The 20,941-nt window shown below is 42.6% G+C and overlaps 1 protein-coding gene across 2 annotated transcripts in view; it reads left to right on the forward strand.

Annotated features, from left to right (window-relative positions):
• Window positions 1–20,941, forward strand: part of LAMB2 (laminin subunit beta 2) — a 79,182-nt gene that overhangs the window by 45,414 nt on the left and 12,827 nt on the right. For both annotated transcript variants that reach the window (XR_009153310.1, XM_058168156.1), the window contains exons 19-26: window positions 1,980–2,211; window positions 6,492–6,655; window positions 7,109–7,333; window positions 8,590–8,807; window positions 11,067–11,163; window positions 12,459–12,831; window positions 16,640–16,824; window positions 20,333–20,574. Coding sequence is in view for 1 of the 2 variants with exons in the window: in XM_058168156.1 (XP_058024139.1) it covers window positions 1,980–2,211; window positions 6,492–6,655; window positions 7,109–7,333; window positions 8,590–8,807; window positions 11,067–11,163; window positions 12,459–12,831; window positions 16,640–16,824; window positions 20,333–20,574 (1,736 nt within the window). In the remaining variant the exon portion in view is untranslated. The remainder of the gene's footprint in view (window positions 1–1,979; window positions 2,212–6,491; window positions 6,656–7,108; window positions 7,334–8,589; window positions 8,808–11,066; window positions 11,164–12,458; window positions 12,832–16,639; window positions 16,825–20,332; window positions 20,575–20,941) is intronic.

The raw sequence follows: 20,941 nt of genomic DNA on the forward strand, positions 1-20,941 counted from the left end.
GCTACCCTTCAAAAAGACCTTGACTTTGTGTCGGAATGGTCAAACAATTGGCAACTCCAAATCTCAACCAACAAATGCTCTGTCTTACATATTGGGAAAAAGAACCAGAACACAAAATACAAGCTGAGTGGACATGACCTTGTAGATAACCCTCACTCTGTCAAGGACCTTGGAGTACTCATATCTAATGATCTAAGTGCCAAAACCCACTATAACAACATTGTCAAAAAGGCATTAAGAGTTGTAACTTAATCTTGCGTAGCTTCTTCTCCAGTAATATCACACTACTAAGTAGAGCATACAAATCATTTGCTAAACCAATTCTCAAATACAGCCCATCTGTCTGGGACCCACACTACATATCGGACATTAATATAATTGAACGTGTCCAGAGATATTTCACAAGAAGAGTCCTCCACTCCTCTGCTCACAACAAAATACTTTATGACACCAGACTTGAAATTCTGGCTTAGAAAACTTAGAACTACGCCAGCTTCAGTATGACCTAAACGTTGCTCATAAAATTATCTGCTATAATGTCCTACCTGTCAATGACTACTTCAGATTCAGTCACAACAATACACGAGTATACAAAAGATACAAACTTAAAGTGAACCACTCCAAACTTGATTGCAGAAAATATGACTTCAGTAACAGAGTGGTTACTGCCTGGAATGCACTACTTGACTCTGTGGTTTCATCCCAAAACCCCCAAAATTTTAACTTAAGACTGTCTACTATTGACCTCACCCCATTCCTAAGAGGTCTGTAAGGGGCATGCATAAGAACACCTGCGTGCCTACCGTCCCTGTCCTAATGTTTCTTCTATTTGTATTTATTTTATGTATCCAATCCATGTTTATACTCATTACCTAATACGTTCTTGACAAATAAATAAAATAAACAAAAATAGATTGTCCACTTGATAGTGATGGCCAGTAGCTCCATGGTTAAGGAGGGACTTGAATGTGAGTTGTCCAATTCTATTTAGTTTGGTTTTTTTTAATTTGCATTTATATCCTGCCCTTCTCCGAAGACTCAGGGCGGCTTACACTATGTCAAGCAATAGTCTTCATCCTTTTGTATATTATATACAAAGTCAACTTATTGCCCCCAACAATCTGGGTCCTCATTTTACCTACCTTATAAAGGATGGAAGGCTGAGTCAACCTTGGGCCTGGTGGGACTTGAACCTGCAGTAATTGCAAGCAGCTGTTGTTAATAACAGACTGTCTTACCAGTCTGAGCCACCAGAGGCCCTTCATTTGATATATACCTTGTTTCAGCAGGTTGACCTTTCATGTCCAGGTGGGGTTTGGCCTGGATGAGTGGAATATCACCAAAAAAAACCAAGCTGTAGGGTGGATAGGGAGGTGAAATTGTCTGAAGACAATGGCAAACCACTTTTATATGTGGGTAGTCTTACCACGGGGCGGGAAAGCTGAATGTTTCACCCAAAATAGCAACTGTCATGCATAGGAGATGGTTGAAGTTATGCAACTTAGCCAGATGAGAGCAGAGATAAAATATTTGGCACAGACCATGAAGAAAATATAGACATGGGTGGGGGAAGTGTGTAGATGCATCCTATTGAGCTTGAATCATTCTTAGAGCACGATTGGGAGGAGTCTTAACCAATCAGGCTGATTGTAAGGAACTATTTATCCATCAAGGAGCACATTGTCACAGGAATAATGTTGGGAACCAGTGGTGAAATCTGAACCAGTTGACTACCGGTTCTTTGGCATTGTATGCACGCTGTGTGCGCGCATGCACAGTGCAAATAGCGCACCAAATGTGAGGTGTACACGCAGTGCAAGCCAAAAGGAGGCATGGGGTAAGTAGAACAGCGCGTGGGGGGTTGATCAGCTGTGGCACACAATTTATTATTTTTTTTACTTTTAAAAGCATTTTTTTACAACCTATTCTGCCGAATTCTCAAGGGCTTGCCACGATACGATTTCTCTTTCTCCTTCCAGCATGCCAGTGCAGCAGCCAAGGGTCCCTGAGCAGTTTTTGTGACAACTTCAGTGGACAGTGTCCTTGCCGGGCAGGTGTTTTTGGGCTTCGCTGCGACCAATGCCAGGCTGGTCACTGGGGCTTCCCAAACTGCCGTCCATGCCAGTGTAATGGCCGATCAGAAGAATGTGAGTCGCGGACAGGCAGCTGTTTGAATTGCCGGGGCCACACGGAAGGAGATCGGTGTGAGAGGTAAGGGAGGAATGGTTCGGTGTGCTGAGAGCCGGCCATTAACTAAAAGGCATAAGTCCATCCATGATCTCCTGCATGGATTTCAAGATCTACAGCAGCCTAGAATACAGGTAGTCCTTGATTTATGACCCCAGTTTCTGTTGCTAAATGAGACAATTGTTAAATGAGCTTTGCCCCATCTCACGACTTTTCTTGCCCAGTTGTTAAGTGAATTGCTGAAGTTGTTAAGTTAGCAACTTAATGGCTGTTAAGTGAATCTGGCTTCCCCGTTTGACTTTGCTTGTCAGAAGGTTCGCAAAAGAGGATTACATGACTCGGGGACACTGCAGCCGTCCAAGTTTGGTTGCGAAGCTTCCAAATTTTGATCACGTGACCATGGGGATGCTGCAACGGTTGTGATGTGAAAAACTATCATAAGTCCTTTTTTTTAGTGCCAGGGTAACTTTGAACAGTCACTACTAAATGAATGGCCATAAGTCAAGGACTACCTGTATGAAGTATATTTTAATTTCCTGCGCTTTATAAAGGTGCACTTTGTTTTTGCTTCCAATTGAAACAATTTCCCAGAGAAGTTTTTGGTTCGGTTAAAAGCCAGAGCATATAAAACATTTGCTAGACCAATTGTAGAATACAGCTCACCTGTTTGGAACCCTCACCACATCTCTGACATCAATACAATTGAGCGTGTCCAGAAATATTTTACAAGAAGAGTTCTCCATTCCTCTGAAAACAACAAAATACTTTATCCCACCAGACTTGAAATCCTAGGCTTAGAAAACTTGGAACTCCGTCGCCTTCGACAAGACCTAAGTTTAACTGACAGAATCATCTATTGTAATGTCCTTCCTGTCAAAGACTACTTCAGCTTTAATTGCAATAATACAAGGGCAACCAATAGATTTAAACTTAATGTAAACCGCTTTAATCTAGATTGCAGAAAATATGACTTCTACAACAGAATCATCAGTGCTTGGAATACTTTACCTGACTCTGTGGTCTCTTCCCATAATCCTAAAAGCTTTAACCAAAAACTTTCTACTATTGACCTCACCCCATTCCTAAGAGGACCATAGGGTGTGCATAAGCGCACAAACGTGCCTACCGTTCCTGTCCTATTGTTTTTCTTTTCTTCTTCCTATATATGTTTATATGTGTATATACTATATAATCTTTTTGTATAATGTTGTGACAAAATAAATAAATAAAATAAATAAATAAATAGAATGACAGGGGAAAGGGCCGGTGAATGGCGCAGGCTGGTAAGGCCTGTTATTAAGAACAGCCTGTTATTAAGAACACAAAGCCTGCAATTACTGCAGGTTCGAGCCCGGCCCAAGGTTGACTCAGCCTTCCATCCTTTATAAGGTAGGTAAAATGAGGACCCAGATTGTTGGGGGGGCAATAAGTTGACTTTGTAAAAATATACAAATAGAATGAGACTATTGCCTTATACACTGTAAGCCGCCCTGAGTCTTCGGAGAAGGGCGGGGTATAAATGTAAACAAAAAAAAAAAAAAAAAGAAAGCAAAATCAGCATTGCTTCATAGAATAGTATAGTATAGTATAGTATAGTATAGTATAGTATAGAATAGAATAGAATAGAATAGAATAGAATAGAATAGAATAGAATAGAATAGAATAGAATAGAATTTTTTATTGGCCAGGTGTGATTGGACACACAAGAAATTTATCTTGGTGCATATTCATTCATTCATTGCTTAGATTGACGTCTTCTCCCATCAAGAATTGTTATGCGCAGAATTGACACACCTGTTGTGACCCAGGCCCCAGTAGGTAGTAGGAAATTCAATCAGTGTAAAAACAAACAAACTTTATTCGAACAGCTGAGAATTACTTCATTCTCAGTGTAGTTCAACTAAATTAAAGCAAATTCCTCCCAACACAAATTCCTCAGCCCTATCACCAACCTTGGTCCAATTAGGCAAACTGCCAAAGGCCTTTCTTGGCAAAAGTTCAGAAGACACCGATACAAAATAAATGCAAGAAGACGAAGCTATCAACGTTGTTTTCGGGCAAAGCTGAAACACCGGTGCTGGTCTGTTTTAAGCCTTATGGGAGGGGCCAATCATCTCTTGGGCCTACTCCTGAGTCGTCCCCTTTGCTTGAGCTGCTCTTGCCTTCTGGCAGCTCTTCTCATGCGTGCATTAGGAACAGGCTCCTCCTGTTCCTCTGTCTCACTACTGTCAGTCTCTGGAGGCTCTGGAGTCTGCACCTCACTTCTCGATGGCCCTGGCCCCACCTCAGCTTCCAACGCAGAGCCCTCATCCGGGCCTTCCCCAGCTTCCAGGACTGGCCCACGCTCTTTCTCAGCCTCATCGCTGTCCGACTCCATTGTCAGCTCTGCAGGCTGCTGGCGGACCACAACAACACCCTCTACTTCACAGCCCTCATCTCATGCATTGCAGGATCATTAAGGGGGTATATTGAACAACGCCAAAATTTAAAGTTTAAAGACATCTTTATAAGTACTACTCCTATTGGTATTCCTACACCTTCATTTGTACAATAGATAAGATTTTTTTCAGGATCTGATGGATTTTTTCACACATCATGATTTGATGATAAATCTGTAACTTAATTATTGGTGAGCTTACATTTCTTGAGACATACCCAGCTAGTCTAGAAGGCCTGTTCAGCAAACAAATTTTATTCAGAGTTTATGCCTTTTAATAAAATGTGATAACCTGAAAAGGTGCTACTGGGCTCTTCCTGATTTTGGGTTACCGTAGACTAACACAGCTCTCCCTCTTCAGTAACCAGCTATCATTCCTTTGTAACTTCAAGCAAATTCCTTAGTTTATTGATAATAAGGCATTCTCAGCATTTTTTATCACTTTCTTATAGCCTAAAGTCTTTATATCAATCTTTCCAGCCAGCTCCACTTTTCTACATTGTTCCTTTATTTGTAACTCTTGCTCCTTCTTCTGCCTCCTCAAGTTTTTTCCATTCCTCCACTATTTAGGCTTATAAGTGCTTACAGTACACTTCACTTTAGTTGTACAGATAATTTAGAAAATCTATTTGCAAAAAACATATGCACAACTATATATACCATGGATGATTCATTATTATCCTGCCATTTGTCTAGGACAGTGATGGCTAACCTTTTCTGGACGGAGTGCCCAAAGCATACCTGAACCCCCAAAATGCAATGTGCATGCGGCCCCTGCACACACACCCCACCCCTGTGCATGCGTGCATGGCCCCCACGCATGTGCGGGCGTCCCCACGCACGCGGCCCACTCCCCGCGCATACGTGGCAGAGACCTGAAGATTAGCTGGCCGGCGGGAGGCGCCTGCGTGTATGTGCAGCAGAGCTGAACTGGGGCCACGGCTCATGTGTCCACAGAGAGGGCGTTCCGTGCCATTTTTGGCATGCGTGCGATAGGTTCGCCATCACGGGTCTAGGAGTTACCATCCAGTGGATCTATCAGATCGGAAGCTAAACAAGGTTGGGCTTCTTTAATTGTTTAATAGTTAGATGAGAAACCTTCCAGATAATATTATAGCTGAAGGCTAACATGTAAGTTGAAAAATGCACACTTTGGGAGAAGGTATTCCTATCCCCAAAAAAACTACATTCAAACTATAAAAGCACAAGAACTTGAGCCCCATTCAAATTTATTTTTCCCTTTCAGTCCTAAATAAATACCTTAAGTACATTGCTTCTCGTGTAGTAGAGATAAAACAAGAATAGATCTTGCTGAGTAAAAGCATTGTGTAGTAAGTATCAAAACTGGATCTTGGGAACAAATCAGGGATGAAATCTAGCATGTTCTGACAGGTTCTGGAGAAGCGGTAGCGGAAATTTTGAGTAGTTCGGAGAACCGGCAAATACCACCTCTGGCTGGCCCCAGAGTGGGTTGGGAATGGAGATATTGCAATATCCTTCCCCTGCCACGCCCACCAAGCCACGCCCACAGAACCGGTAGTAAAAAAAAATTGAATTTCACCACTGGAACAAATGGATATGGAAGAAGAGGAATGAAGTGAAAGAAACTAAACTGAAAGTAGAAATCATGTATGAAGATGTAGTGGAAGAGAGTTTTAGTCCCATCTTAGCCATGAAAACCAACTGGGTGACTTTGGGACAGTCACTCTCTCTCAGCCCAATTCACCTCACAGTTGTTGTTGTTGTTGTTGTGGGGAAAATAGGAGGAGGAAGGTGTGTTGGACATGTTCACTGCTGGTATACAAATAAATAAATAAATAGAAATAAAACCACGTCTTCTTAAAACAATATCTTCCCTCGTTTGCAGATGTGTAAGTGGATACTATGGGAACCCAGCACTGTCCTTGGGTGGCCAATGTCGTCCTTGCCCTTGCCCTGAGGCTCCGGGCTCCGGGCGCAATTTTGCAGTCACTTGCCATCAAGACAACCCCTCCGGAACTGTGAGGTGCAGCTGCCTTGGAGGTTATACAGGCAAGTCCAGCTTTGAAGGGCATGAAGGCAGCTCTTCACTCACCTTGTGGCGAGGTTGGGGGAATGGCTCTCTACCCAACACCAGCTGCATTGAAAGAACAGAACACAAGTCTGGACTTTGGAGGCTGGAACTGAGGGAGGTGAAAAATATTTGGTTGGGGTTATGTATGTTGGGGAGACAAGTGAGTTTGCTCCAGTAAAGGAAAATATTTGTAGCTTGGGGTTGAAATGGGGGATCCTGCTGCTCTCTGAGCTTGGTTGTTTTCTTGCAGACATTTCATTACCAACCTAGGCAACGTCATCAATGGTAGGGGGTGGCGTTTGCTTAATTTATATTCTAGTGGCTTGCCCTGTTAGCATTGGTGGGAGTGACCTTGGTGGTTCTTTGGTTGGGCTGCTGAGTTTGCTCCTGTTTGTCCCAGCCGTCCCAACCGGCACTCTTCTTTCACACAGGCCCACGCTGTGACGAGTGTGCTCCTGGTTATTATGGCAACCCCTGGCAGGCTAGAGGACGATGCCAGCCCTGTGCCTGTAATAACAACATTGATCTGGCAGACCCCAAATCCTGCGATCGACGCACAGGCCAATGCCTTCGCTGCCTTTACCACACCGAGGGAGACCAATGTCAACACTGCCAAAGGGGTTACTATGGCGATGCCACTCGACACACCTGCCGCCGTAAGTGTCTGCTGCAAACACTGACTGCCTGGATTTGATTTGATTTGATTATTTTATATTTATTTTATTTATTTTATTTATTTTATTTATTTTATTTTATTATTTATTTTAATTATTTTTTTTTTTAATTTTTTTTTTATTTTTTTTTTTTTATTTTATTTTATTTTATTATTTATTTTATTATTTTATTATTATTTTTTATTTATTTTTATTTTATTTTATTTTATTTTATTTTATTTTATTATTATTTTATTTTATTTTATTTTATTTTATTTTATTTTATTTTATTTTATTATTTTATTTTATTTTATTTTATTTTATTTTATTTTATTTTATTTCAGAAAAGTTATATGGCGTCCCAATTTCCTCGCAGGACTCCGGGTAGTTTAAGATGATAAACCAGGGGTGAAATCCAGCAGGTTCTGACAGGTTCTGGAGAACCGGTAGCGGAAATTTTGAGTAGTTCAGAGAACTGGCAAATACCACCTCTGGCTAGCCCCAGAGTGGGGAGGGAATGGGGATTTTGCAGTATCCTTCCCCTGGAATGCGGTGGGAATGGAGATTTTGCAGTATACTTCCCCTGCCATGCCCACTAAGTCCCACCCACCAAGCCACACCACGCCATCAAGCCATGCCCACAGAACCAGTAGTAAAAAAAATTGGATTTCATCACTGGGATAACCCCCAATAAAAAAGCAGTAAACCCCCCCTCCACCCTTGGCAATGTGAATCAGATGAGCCATCTGATTGGCTCCATCTCCCTCTGGGTTCCCAGGCCCATTGGCACAACCACGTCTTCATGGTCTTGCAAAAGAGAGTCACAGTGGAGGTCAATCTTATCTCTATGCGGATGATGTTCCACAGGCAGGGGGGAGCCACCACCGAGAAGGTCCTTCTTATGGGTTCTGATAGATGGACCTCCTTAGCAGAGGGGACCCATAGCATTCCCTGCCTCCTCACTCTGGTGGGTTGGGTAGATATGACTGGGAAAAAGACAGTCCTTCAAATCCTATTAAAACATTTACTAAAAGGTTGTGCAGACCAGGGGTCTCCAACCTTGGCAACTTTAAGCCTGATGGACTTCAACTCCCAGAATTCCCCAGCCAGCTTTGCTGGCTGGGGCATTCTGGGAGTTAAAGTCCACCAGGCTCAAAATTGCCAAGGTTGAAGACCCCTGGTGCAGACTTATTAAGAAGACAGTCTGCGCAACCTTACTAAAACAGTGGGCTGATTATTATTTTTTTTTCTCCCTGCAGGTTGCTCTTGTAACTATCTGGGTACCGTGCAGAGCAAATGCTCATCGGAGGACCAGTGCCAATGTGATTGGTACAGTGGGCAGTGCCAGTGCCTGCCCAATGTCCAAGGACAGAACTGTGACCGTTGTGCCCCCAATTTCTGGAACTTAACCAGCGGGCAGGGCTGCCAACCCTGTGATTGCCATTCCTATTACTCATTGAGCCCCGCTTGCAATCAGGTCAGTCTAAGCTCTGTGTAGACAGGGTTAGGCATCTTGGTCAATGTTGTGCTGAAAACTGGAGAGCTTCCAGTGTAGAAGAACAGGGTGGGCCACAACCTGGAAGACTCCAGCTTGCAGGAAGCCCTTGACTGATAAGCTGGGAGAAGGGGAGGAAAGTTTAATTCAGCTGTATTTCAAAGGCTTGATAAGAGGATAAAAAGTGGGTTGGAGCCGTGATGGTTAGAATGGTTAGAGTGGTTAGAATGCAGTACTGCAGGCTAACTCACTGCTCACTCCAGGACTTTGATTTTTCACCAGGCTCAAGGTTGACTCAGCTTTCTATCCTTCCGAGATTGGTAAAATGAAGACCCAGATAGTTGGGGGCAATAGGCTGACTCTGTAAACCACTTAGAGCAGGGGTCGGCAACCTTAAACACTCAAAGAGCCACAAAGGCCCTAACTGGAAACCCCTCGTTCAATTCTGGAGCCAACCGGAAGTCCAGTTTCTCCCACCATAATGTCTCCTAGCACGACGTCCTTTTTCCTTTTGTGCATAAGAGCACGAACGTGCCTACCGGTCCTGTCCTATTGTTTCCTTTCATTATATCCAATTAATATAGTTATTACATACTTACGCTCATATATATGCTCATATATTATATAGTTATTTTCATGCTTATGCTTATATATACTGTGGTGACAAAAATAAATAAATAAAAAATAAATAAAATAAAAATAAATAAAATACCTATCCTAACTGAAAGTCCTATCAATTGTGGAGCTGACTGGCAGCAGGAAGCCACAGCAGAGGGATGAAAGAGCCACAGGCGGCTCCAGAGCCGCAGGTTGCTGACCCCTGACTTAGAGAGTGCTGTAAGCATTATGAAACAACACAAGTAGTCCTCGATTTACAACAATTCATTTAGTGACTGTTCAAAGTTACAATGGCCCTGAAAAAAGTGACTTACGACTGTTTTTCATAGTTACAGTCTTTGCAGCATCCCCAAGTTCATTTGATCAAAATTCAGATGCTTGGCCACTGGTTCATACTTGTGACCGTTGCTGTGTCCCAAGGTCATATGATCACCTTTTAAATCCTTCTGACAGCAAATTTCCCCCCACAGTGAATTTAAATAGTTTTGGGCAAGAAAGCCATACTGTCCCAAACTGGCTGATATCCATAATTTTACACCTTATCTACTGCATAAGTTTGTTGTCATTTCTTCCACCTTGGTAATGTGCAGATATTGTTAGTCATTCAGAAAACCAAAACAACGAGTATTAATACTACCTCTATTGTAAGATTACAATAACAGAATTTTGCAAGTGTGAAAGTACGTATTTTTCGGACTATAAGACGCACCGGAGTATAAGACACACCAAGATTTTGAAGAGGTAAACAAGAAGAAAAAAGTTTTTGCCCTCCCCAGCCTCCAGGAGCACTCTGTAGTCCTCCCAAACCCTCTGTGCGTCCTGTTTTTGCAAAAAAAGGAATGCACAGAGGGTTTGGGAGACCTGCAGAGTGCTCCTGGGGGCTGGGGAGGGCAAAAATGCGACATGTGGGAGGTTTGAGAGGCCAAAAAAGGACCATTTCTTCATTAAAACAGGGCACGCAGAGGGTTCGGGAGGCCTGCAGAGTGTTTCTGGGGGCTGGGGAGGGCAAAAAAACCCCCCACATGTCACGTTTTTGCCCTCCCCAGCCCCCAGGAGTATTCTGCAGGCCTCCCAAACCCTCTGCGCATCCCGTTTTTGCCAAAAACAGGACGCACGGGGCAGGGTTTCAGGAGGCCAAAAATGGCTGTATTCGGTGTATAAGACGCACCAACAATTCCACCCTCTTTTAGGGGGAGAAAAGTGTGTCTTATACTCTGAAAAGTATGGTAGTCTTCTCCTGCCTTGTCTATACTTCGCTGAGAACCAGGGAGGTCCCTTCTGAGATGCTTTCTCTACTCCCATCCGTTCTTTGGATTCAGTTTTCTGTTATTAGACCATAGTCTAGACTGGAACTCTTCCTTCTGCCTCCCAAGGTTATTCTCACAGATTTAGGTTCTATTGTAGCTCCCATTGGGAAGATACCAGAAGAAGATAATCAGGCTTTACAGAGCATATACTTCAGCATGTTCTAATATTATGTACTACTATATTATTGTTACTATGGTATTAACATTGCTATTGCTGCTGCCATTTCTTCCTGCCTCTCTCACATGCCTCATACCGTATTTCGACCTCTGCCGTTGTTAGCAGCCTCGGGTCCCCTAATGGCGCCTGTCTTTGTAGTTCACAGGGCAATGCCAATGCCGGCCAGGATTTGGAGGCCGCACCTGTTCAGAGTGCCAGGAGAACCATTGGGGTCAGCCAGGTCAGCAATGCAGAGGTAAGAGAGAAAGCAATATGTGAAACTTTATCAAAATGACAAGACTCCAAATTTAAATCTGTTTCTTGCGGAGGGAGGGGAATAGGCAGGTTGCTTTTAAAAGCAAAGTAAATATCTTACATCTAGTAGAGTCTTAATATTCTTATTTAAGTTCATTTTTTTTAAAAAATCATCATTGAAAAGTGGCACTTTAGCATACTGTTGATTTATTTATTCCAAAAACTGAAGAAAGTGTTGGGATAAGGTAAACGAGTCCTCCGTAGAGATTGTGACAGCCAAGTGTGCAATTATATTCCTGAAAGCATGCAAGCAGTCAAGCGGATAAAATTATGAAACAACGCAATCCTTCTTTTAAAACAATCCTACCTCAAATAAGGGCACCCGTGCTGAGAAAATAGAGCTTTTATTATTGATTGGAATAGATAGAACTGAAGCATACTGGGAATCCTCAACTTACGACCACAATTGTAAGTTTCCGTTTCCGTTGCTAAGCAAAAAAGTTAAATGACTCGCGCCCGATTTTATGGCCTTTCCCACAGTTGGTTAAGCAAATAACTGCTTAATGACCACGTGATTAAATAAATCACATGCTCATTAAGCAAAACCAGACTTCCCCCGTTGACTTTGCTTGTCAAAAGCTGGCTAGAAAGATTAAAAAAAGAGGCGATCATGTGTCCTGGGACCCTGCAACCATTGTAAATATATGCTGGTTGCCACGCATCCAAATTCTGATCATGTGACCATAGGAATGCTGCAGCAGTTGTAAGTGTGAGGACTAGTCATATTTCAGTGCCGTTGTAACTGTGAATGGGCGCTTAATATATGAGTTGTGAGTTGAGGCCTGACAACCTGTACGAAATATAGGAAAATGTGTTTGATGCAGAGATGGGTTTCAGCAGATTCTAACCCGTTATGAAGAACTGGTAGCGGAAATTTTGAGTAGTTCAGAGAACCGGTAGTAAAAATTCTGACTGGCCCCGCCCCCATCTATTCTCTGCCTCCCAAGTCCCAGCTGATTGGAAGGAAATGGGGATTTTGTAGTATCCTTCCCCTGAACTGGGGAGGGAATGGAGATTTTACAATGTCCTTCCCCTGCCACGTCCACCAAGTCACACCCACAGAACCGGTAGTAAAAAATTTTTGAAACCCACCACTGATTTGATGTCTGAGGTTCAATTCAACTTGTTACAGGAATTATTTCTGGAAGAATGCAGCCCAGCCGAACTTAGCTTGCTAAGGGGCACTGTGCAGAAGAGCAGAGAGGGTGGGCTAAGCTTCTTGTGTGTTGTTGGCAGCCTGCGACTGTGATCCACGTGGGATTGAGAAGCTGCAATGTCACCGTACTACTGGGCACTGCTCCTGCCGCCCAGGGGTATCTGGCGTGCGCTGTGACCAGTGCTCCCGTGGTTTTGCTGGTGACTTCCCTGCCTGCCAGCCCTGCCACCAATGTTTTGGAGACTGGGATCGCATTGTGCAAGACCTGGCTGCCCACACTCGCAACCTGATGCAGCGGGCTCAACAGCTCCACCAAACGGGGCTTGCTGGCACTTTCGAGGGTCCCTTCCGTCGGCTGCAGGACAAACTGAGCACCATCCAGGCTGTGGTCAGTGCTCGCAATGCCACCGCCACTGCCATCGCTCACCTCTTGCATAATATGGACGATGTGCGGTAAGTCAGCCCAGCCTCAACTTCCACTAAACTGAATCAAAATATAGCTGGAAAGGACCTTGTGGGTCTTCTGGTCCAGCTCCCTTCTCAAGCAGGAGATCCTATAGCATTTCAGACAAGTGACTGTCTGGTCTCTTCTTAAAAACTTCCAGTGATGAAGCACTCACAATTTCTGAAGACAAGTTGCTCCACTTGTTAATTGTCCTCACTGTTAGGAAGTGTCTCCTCAATTCCAGGTTGCTTCCTTCCTTGATTAGTTTCCATCCATTGTTTCTTGTCCTGCCCTCTGGTCCTGCAAATAGGTTGACCCCTTTTTCTTTGTAGGCCACAAAGAAGAGGGAGTCAGGCTGTTCTCCAAAGCACCTGAGGGTAGAACAAGAAGCAATGGGTGGAAACTAATCAAGGAGAGAAGCAATTTAGAACTGAGGAGAAATTTCCTGACAGTTAGAACAATTAATCAGTGGAACAACTTGCCTGCAGAGTTGTGAATGCTCCAACACTGGAAATTTTTAAGAAAATGTTGGATAGCCATTTGTCTAAAATGGTGTAGGGTTTCCTGCCTGGGCAGGGGGTTGGACTAGAAGTCACCCAAGGTCCCTTCCAACTCTGTTGTTGTTGTTGTTGTTGTTGTTGTTGTTGTTGTTGTTGTTGTTGTTGTTGTTGTTGTTATTATTTCTTTGTGGCAACATCTCAAATACTGGAATACTGCTGTCATACCCCCCCTAGTCCTTCTTTTCTCTAGACTAGCCATACGCAAATCCTGCAACCGTTCTTCATATGTTTTGGTCTCCAGGCCTTTAATCATTTTAGCTGCTTTTTTTTTTTTTTTTTTTTTGCACTTTTCCCAACATTTTTGGAATTTTGGTGCAATTTTTTGAAATGTAGTGACCAAAACTGGGTGCGGTATTCTAGCTGTGGTCTTAGTAAGGATTTATAAAGTGGTACTAATACTTCACGTCAACTGGCCCAAAAGTTGGAGCAGACAGGAGTGGAAGAACAGGGATTAGGCAGGATTCATCGTCCTGAGTGCATGTTTTGTAAGCTAGAGGTCTCCAGTTAATTAAAAAAATCTTCAGTTATTCAAGACTTCGCCAATTAACTTGACCGCAGAATTTTATATATCTGCTGCCACAAATTAATGGACACATTTAAAATGAAGTCACCTGATTTTATTTCAAAAAAGAATAATTCCATCCCAAGCAAGTTTCTGCAGAATTAAGTCATTAACTCAAAAACAATTAATTGGATAAATTGATTCATTAACTCAAAAGCAATTAATTGACTAAACACAATTAATAGAGTTCATAACTCCTGCTAAACTATAAACTATGGTGAGTGTTCTTAGAACATCAAATCAAACAAATTGTGCCATTGTATGTATGTATGTATGTATGTACGTACGCGGTGGCTTAGTGGGTAAGACGCTGAGCTTGTTGATCGAAAGGTCAGCAGTTTAGCAGTTCGAATCCCTAGTGCTATGTAATGGGGTGAGCTCCCGTTACTTGCCCCAGCTTCTGCCAACCTAGCAGTTCGAAAGCATGTAAAAAATGCAAGTAGAAAAATAGGGACCATCTTTGATGGGAAGGTAACAGTGTTCCGTGCGCCTTTGGCATTTAGTCATGCCGGCCACATGACTACGGAGACGTCTTCAGACAGCACTGGATCTTCGGCTTTGAAACAGAGATGAGCACTGCCCCCTAGTCGGGAACGACTAGCACATATGTGCGAGGGGAACCTTTTTATGTATGGTAATATGTGAACACACTTGCACATTTCTTTTACTATTGCTCACCAATGTTTTCTTAAAACGAGAGAAATCCTAATAATTACTCTTTAATATAAAGATTGAATTTCTTTCCAGTCGTTCTTAGCCTAACCTAATTTAAAAAACCCTCAAATTCCCATCTTCTAAGCAGGTGTAACTCCAGGGATTAGATGTATTGAATAAACATTAAAGAACGTATCTCTGTCCCCATTGGGGTTTGGTTGTTAGCTTCCCTCTATAGCAATATATTGACTATATAGAAAACTGCTTTATATCATCTACCAAGGGATGCAGTAGCTCAGTGGCTAAGACGCTGAGCTTGTTGATCAAAAGATTGGCAATTCAGCGGTTCGAAACCCTAGTGCCATGTAATGGGGTGAGCTTCTGTTATTTGTCCCAGCTTCTGCCAACCTAGCAGTTGAAAGCACATAAAAAATGCAAGTAAAAAAATAGGGACCATCTTTGGTGGGAAAGTAACAGTGTTCCGTGCGCCTTTGGCGTTGAGTCATCCTGGCCACATGACCATGGAGACGTCTTTGGACAGCGCTGGCTCTTCAGCTTTGAAACGGAGATGAGCACCGCCCCCTAGAGTCGGTAACGACTAGCATATATGTGCGAGGGGAACCTTTACCTTTACCTTATCATCTACCAACAAAATCATATTCCTGCTGGCAGTAGCTCTTCCAAGAGCCACGTGGAACTGAGGAATTTCTGGATATAAAGCAGTTGCTTTTTGTCGCTGAACTCTAGTCTCTCTAATTCAATGTTTCTCAAACTTGGTGACTTTAAGATGTGTGGACTTCTATTGGATAAAAATATGCACGTGGCTGGAAAAGATGATACAACAATATATTGACTTGAAACATGAAATATTTCTGTTGGGGATCTTACCTGAAACTTATAATAAAGAAAGTGTATATTTGATTATTCATGTAATAACCGCAGCTAGAATTGTATTTGTACAAAACTGGAAAAGTAAAGAGATTCCTACAGAGGGGAATATGATAAGGAAAATATTAGAATGTGCAGAAATGAATAGATTAACACTGGCAATTAAAGAGAAAGAACAAACTGGTTATTATGCAATATGGGAAACATTTTATCGATGGTTAGAGAATAAATATAAAAATTAGAAATAAAAGTAGATGAGTAAAATATAGAAAATAATTAATAGAGTTAAGCAAACTAATGTAAAGTATCAGATATTTAATGTATTGCTATTAAGCTAAGAATAGATTTAATAATAATAATAATAATAATAATAATAATAATAATAATAATAATAATAATAATAATAATAATAATAATAATAATAATAATAATAATATCAGAGTTGGAAGGGACCTTGGAGGTCTTCTAGTCCAACCCCCTGCCCAGGCAGGAAACCCTACACCATTTTAGACAAATGGCTATCCAACATTTTCTTAAAAATTTCCAGTGTTGGAGCATTTACAACTTCTGCAGGCAAGTTGTTCCACTTATTAATTGTTCTAACTGTCAGGAAATTTCTTCTTAGTTCTAGGTTGCTTCTCTCCTTGATTAGTTTCCACCCATTGCTTCTTGTTCTACCCTCCGGTGCATTGGAGAATAATTTGACTCCCTCTTCTTTGTGGCAACCCCTGAGATATTGGAACACTGCTATCATGTCTCCCCTAGTCCTTCTTTTTATTAAACTAGACATACCCAGTTCCTGCAACCGTTCTTCATATGTTTTAGCCTCCAGTCCCCTAATCATCTTTGTTGCTCTTCTCTGCACTCTGCACTAATAATGAATATGATTGTAAATTTTAACTGTTATTGCACAAATATTTATACCCAGATGACACACTGTTTAATGGAAGATGGATTATTTAAATACTAAAATAATATTTTTTTAAAATGTGTGGGCTTCAATTTTCAGAATCCCAAAGCCAGCCTTGGCTGGCTGAGGAATTCTGGGAGTTGAAATCCACACATTTTAAAGTAGCCCCTAAAGAAAAAGCATCAGATTGGATTAACAAGTCTGGGGGAGGTATTTCATGTCTCTCTCTTTGCTCTGATCAGGCAGGAGATAGCTGATATAACAGAAACACTGACCCAGCTGGAGGGATTGCTGACAGCCACACAGGACAAGAATTTTAATGCCAACCATGCGCTGGGCACCCTGGAGCGTGGCGTTCGGGGCCTCAATCTTAGCCTAGCAGACCTGAAACGCCAGCTTAATATTCTAATAAATACCAACGTGTTGGGTAAGTGTTTTCTGTCATTGTTCTGTCTAGAAAACAAAGCAATCCACAACTGCAAATCCCTTGTCTATACAGGTAGTCCTTACTTACGACCACATTGACTTATGATCACAAGTGAGCCCCAAATTTATGTTGCCAAGTGAGAAATTTGTTAAGTGAGTTTTGCCCCATTTTACAACTTTTCTTGCTTTATTTCTTAAGCGAATTGCTGCAGTCATTAAATTAGTTGCACTCTGAATCAGGATTTCCCATTGACTTTGCTTGTCAAAAGGTTAGGGTTAGAGACCCCGGGACACTGCAACCGTCATAAATATGAACTAGCCGAATGTAAATCATGCAACCATGGGGATGCTGCAAGGGTCATAAGTGTGAAAAATCGCCGTAAGTCACTTTTTTCAGTGTCGTCGTAACTTCAGTCATTAAACGAACCGTTGTAAGCCAAGGACTACTCTGTATTTATCCACATGGTATTCTTCCCTGTATCCCTACCCTTGGTGTTTTTTTCTCTTTAGGCAGCTTCTGTGGAGCTGCTTGACTGAATGAGAATTAGAATGTAGTTTTTCCCACTTAGTTTGACCCGCTAAACGCTACAGGTAGTCCTTGCTTAACAACTAGTTGCTAATGATTGTTTGAAGTTACGATGGATTAAAAAAAAAATTATGACCCATCCTTAAATCACGACTGACACACACACACACACACACACACACACACACACACACACACACACTATTCCAAGGCCACATGATTCATTTTGTGTGCTTGGCAACCATCTCGCATTTACAACCAGTTGTAGCATCCCACAATTGTATGACTGTGATTTGCCACTTTTTTGATGTTTTCTGGCACAAAATGGCAAAATCAGCCTATTGGATATGCTGGATTCCCTTAACAACCATGTGCTCTGCTTTAACCGTGGTGCCTCATTTTACAACTGTTGTAAAAACGGGTATAAAATTAAATCAGGTTACATAGAGTAATGATTGCACTGACTTACAACCAAAATGTGTTAAGTGAGGACCACTTATACAGTACAGTGGTTCTCCTTTATACTGGATTGATCCAGCAAATCCTCCAGAGTCTCTACTCCACTGGAGTGTCTTCTCTGGTGATCATCATAATGTAAAATGTAGGCTGCAAATGCTATGGGGCAGGGGTGAAATCCAGCAGGTTCTGACAGGTTCTGGAGAACCAGTAGCGGAAATTTTGAGCAGTTTGGAGAACCAGCAAATACCACCACTGGCTGGCCCCAGAATGGGGTGGGAATGGAGATTTTGCAATATCCTTCCCCCAGGAGTGGGGAGGGAATGGGGATTTTGCAGTATCCTCCCCCTGGAGTGGTGTGGGAATGGAGTTTTTGCAGTATCCTTCCCCTGTCATGCCCACCGAGCCACACCATGCCCACCAAGCCACGCCCACAGAACCGGTAGTAAAAAAATTTGGAATTCACCACGGGCTTAAATCATAGTCCTTCGGGAGAAGGGCGGTATACAAATTAAAATATTCATTCATTCATATTCATTCATAGGGCAGTGGTGAACCTATTAGCTAGCTTTAATTATTTTGTTTACAGTTTGTCTGCTGCTTGTTCCTCATGTTTCTCTCCCATTCATACAACCTAAAACAGTCCTAAAATCTTCAACAGTACCATCTGCCTCTGTTCTAGCAATCCCCATTCCCAGCTGCCTCTGATTAAGTGACATCCCTGCCCCAAAGGCTTTTGGGGAAAGTCCCATCTTTAGGAAATGCTGGAATGGCTCCCACTATCTTAACATCTTGGGGGGGGGGCTTCTCCTGCAGCATGTTTTGGGTAGGAAGATTTTGTTTGAAATGGGTAGCGCCACTATGCAGACAAACAGGAGAAAAAAACTCTCTAGCCAAGAGCTGTCCAATGAGAATCTGAGAACTTTCAGATAAAGAACCACTTCCTCCTCAGTTTCCCTTCCTTTCTGTTCCTGAGAAAGAATTCTGGGAGTTGAAGTCTACAGATTGTGAAGTTGCCAAGGTTGAGAAACTCTGATCTATGCTTTTTCATTGGTGCTTCTATATCCACAACTCGGTCTTAGCACCATTCCCAGTACCTGTCACCGCATCATTTTCTTGGCTATCTTCTTCGTCCTGCACAAAATTCATCTTAAAGCTCTCTGAATTAGGTCTGCAAGGCATTTTAATTCTTCCTGAATCTCATGAGGTACAGCCCATCTCTTACCAGAATCCCTCATAAATCCTAAGATTAAAGAATTCAAACCGATCCCATTGGCACCGCCTGTAGTCCTCAACTTACAACCATTCATTTAGTGACCATTTAAAGTTGCAATGGCACTGAAAAAAAGTTATTTATGACTGGTTTTCACACTTAAACCTGTTGCAGCATCCCCAGAATACATCCTCTCCAGCAGCCTATATCCAGATAAGCAGGGATTAACACCAGACAATAATCAAGCAAAAGGCAATTCTCTAATCAAAGAATTCTAAAACAGCTTCAAGCAAACCCCACACTCAGCAGTACTGATGATGTTACCTAGTCAGATAATCTGCAAGCAGACAACGAAATTCAGAGAGAACCGAGGACTCCAACCCTGAGCTATAAATATTCTGTTCTACTGAAACGTCTCCCACATTTCTCATGTTCCTTGTCTCTCTTTGGAATTGATACTGTGGGGATAAGGCCAGGCCTCTCCTCTCCTGCCCTAGTGTTGTGGTCCGTCAGCAGCCTACGGAGCTGGCAACGGAGTTGGACAGCGATGAGGCTGAAGTGAAGCCAGGGCCATTGGGAAGTGAGGTGCGGACTCCAGAGCCTCCAGAGACTGATAGTAGTGAGGCAGAGGAACAGGAGGAGCCTGTTCCTAATGCACGCATGAGAAGAGCTGCCAGAAGGCAAGAGCAGCTCAAGCAAAGAGGACAACTCGGGAGTAGGGCCAAGAGATGATTGGCCCCTCCCATAAAGCTTAAAACAGACCAGCACCAGCGTTTCAGCTTTGCTGGAAAACAACTTTGTAGCTGCGTCTTCTGTTTCGTCTTCTGCTTTGTGTACGTCTTTGTTTTTGTGGCTTCTGGACGTTTTCCAGGAAGGGCCTTTGACAGTTTGCCTAATTGGACTAAGGTTTGTGAGATAACAGGAATTTGTGTTGGGAGGCATTTGTTTTACTTTGAATTGAATGACGCTGGGAATGAAGTAATTCCCAGCTGTTCGAATAAAGTTTGTTTTTCCATGGACTAAGTTTATTACTACCTACTTGGGCCTGGATCACAACACCTAGTTTTCTCAAATCCAACAGAGCAAACCAATTCTAATGAGAAAATAGGGAGTATTTCACCTAGTTTGAAACTGGAATTTACAACTGTGCTGTGGAAACAAATCATGTTCTGTATTGTCTCTTTCCTCCAAGTGGGAATTTAGGAAACACACTGATGATTCTAGGAGCGTTTCCTGCAGGTCTAGTGAAAGAGGTTTTACTGCCCAGGAGAGGCCCCCTGGGATGCTTATTTTAAATAATTCCTCCCCTGGCAGGGGCCTATGACAGCATCCACCAGTCCTTTGTGCAGTCACGCGAAGCAGAGCACCAGGCTAATGCCTCGACCTTGGCTGTGCCCAGCCCCGTCAGCCAATCAGCTGCTTCCAGGCGTCGCACAGAACATCTGATGATGTCCCGAAGGGAAGCTTTCAATCGGCAGAATGCTGCCAACCGCCGAGGGCTGGTGGACCTCTCGACGCGCACCCGAGGGCTGAGCCTGGATCTGATTAATGAGAAGGTGAGGCAGCATGGCCAACAGGATGTTTCAAGTCTGCTAAGACAACTTGGAAAATGTTCGTGTTAGTTATTTTATCCCATCTTTATTATTTTATCCCATCTTTATTATTTTATAAGTAACTCAAGGTTTGGTAAGCATGCCTAATATTCCTTCCTCCTCCTATTTTCCCCACAACTCTATGAGGTGGGTTGGGCTGAGAGAGAGTCACCAGCCCAAAGCCATCCAGCTGGTTTTTATGCCTAAAGTAGGATTAGAACTCACCGTTTTCCTGGTAATTGGCCCAAAATCACCAAATAACTTTTCATGCCTAAGGTGGTACTAGAACTCTGTCTCCTGATGATTGAAGGTGGGACTAGAATCAGGGGTC

This window comes from Ahaetulla prasina, chromosome 2, assembly GCF_028640845.1.
Source record: "Ahaetulla prasina isolate Xishuangbanna chromosome 2, ASM2864084v1, whole genome shotgun sequence".
Classification (NCBI taxonomy): domain Eukaryota; kingdom Metazoa; phylum Chordata; class Lepidosauria; order Squamata; family Colubridae; genus Ahaetulla; species Ahaetulla prasina.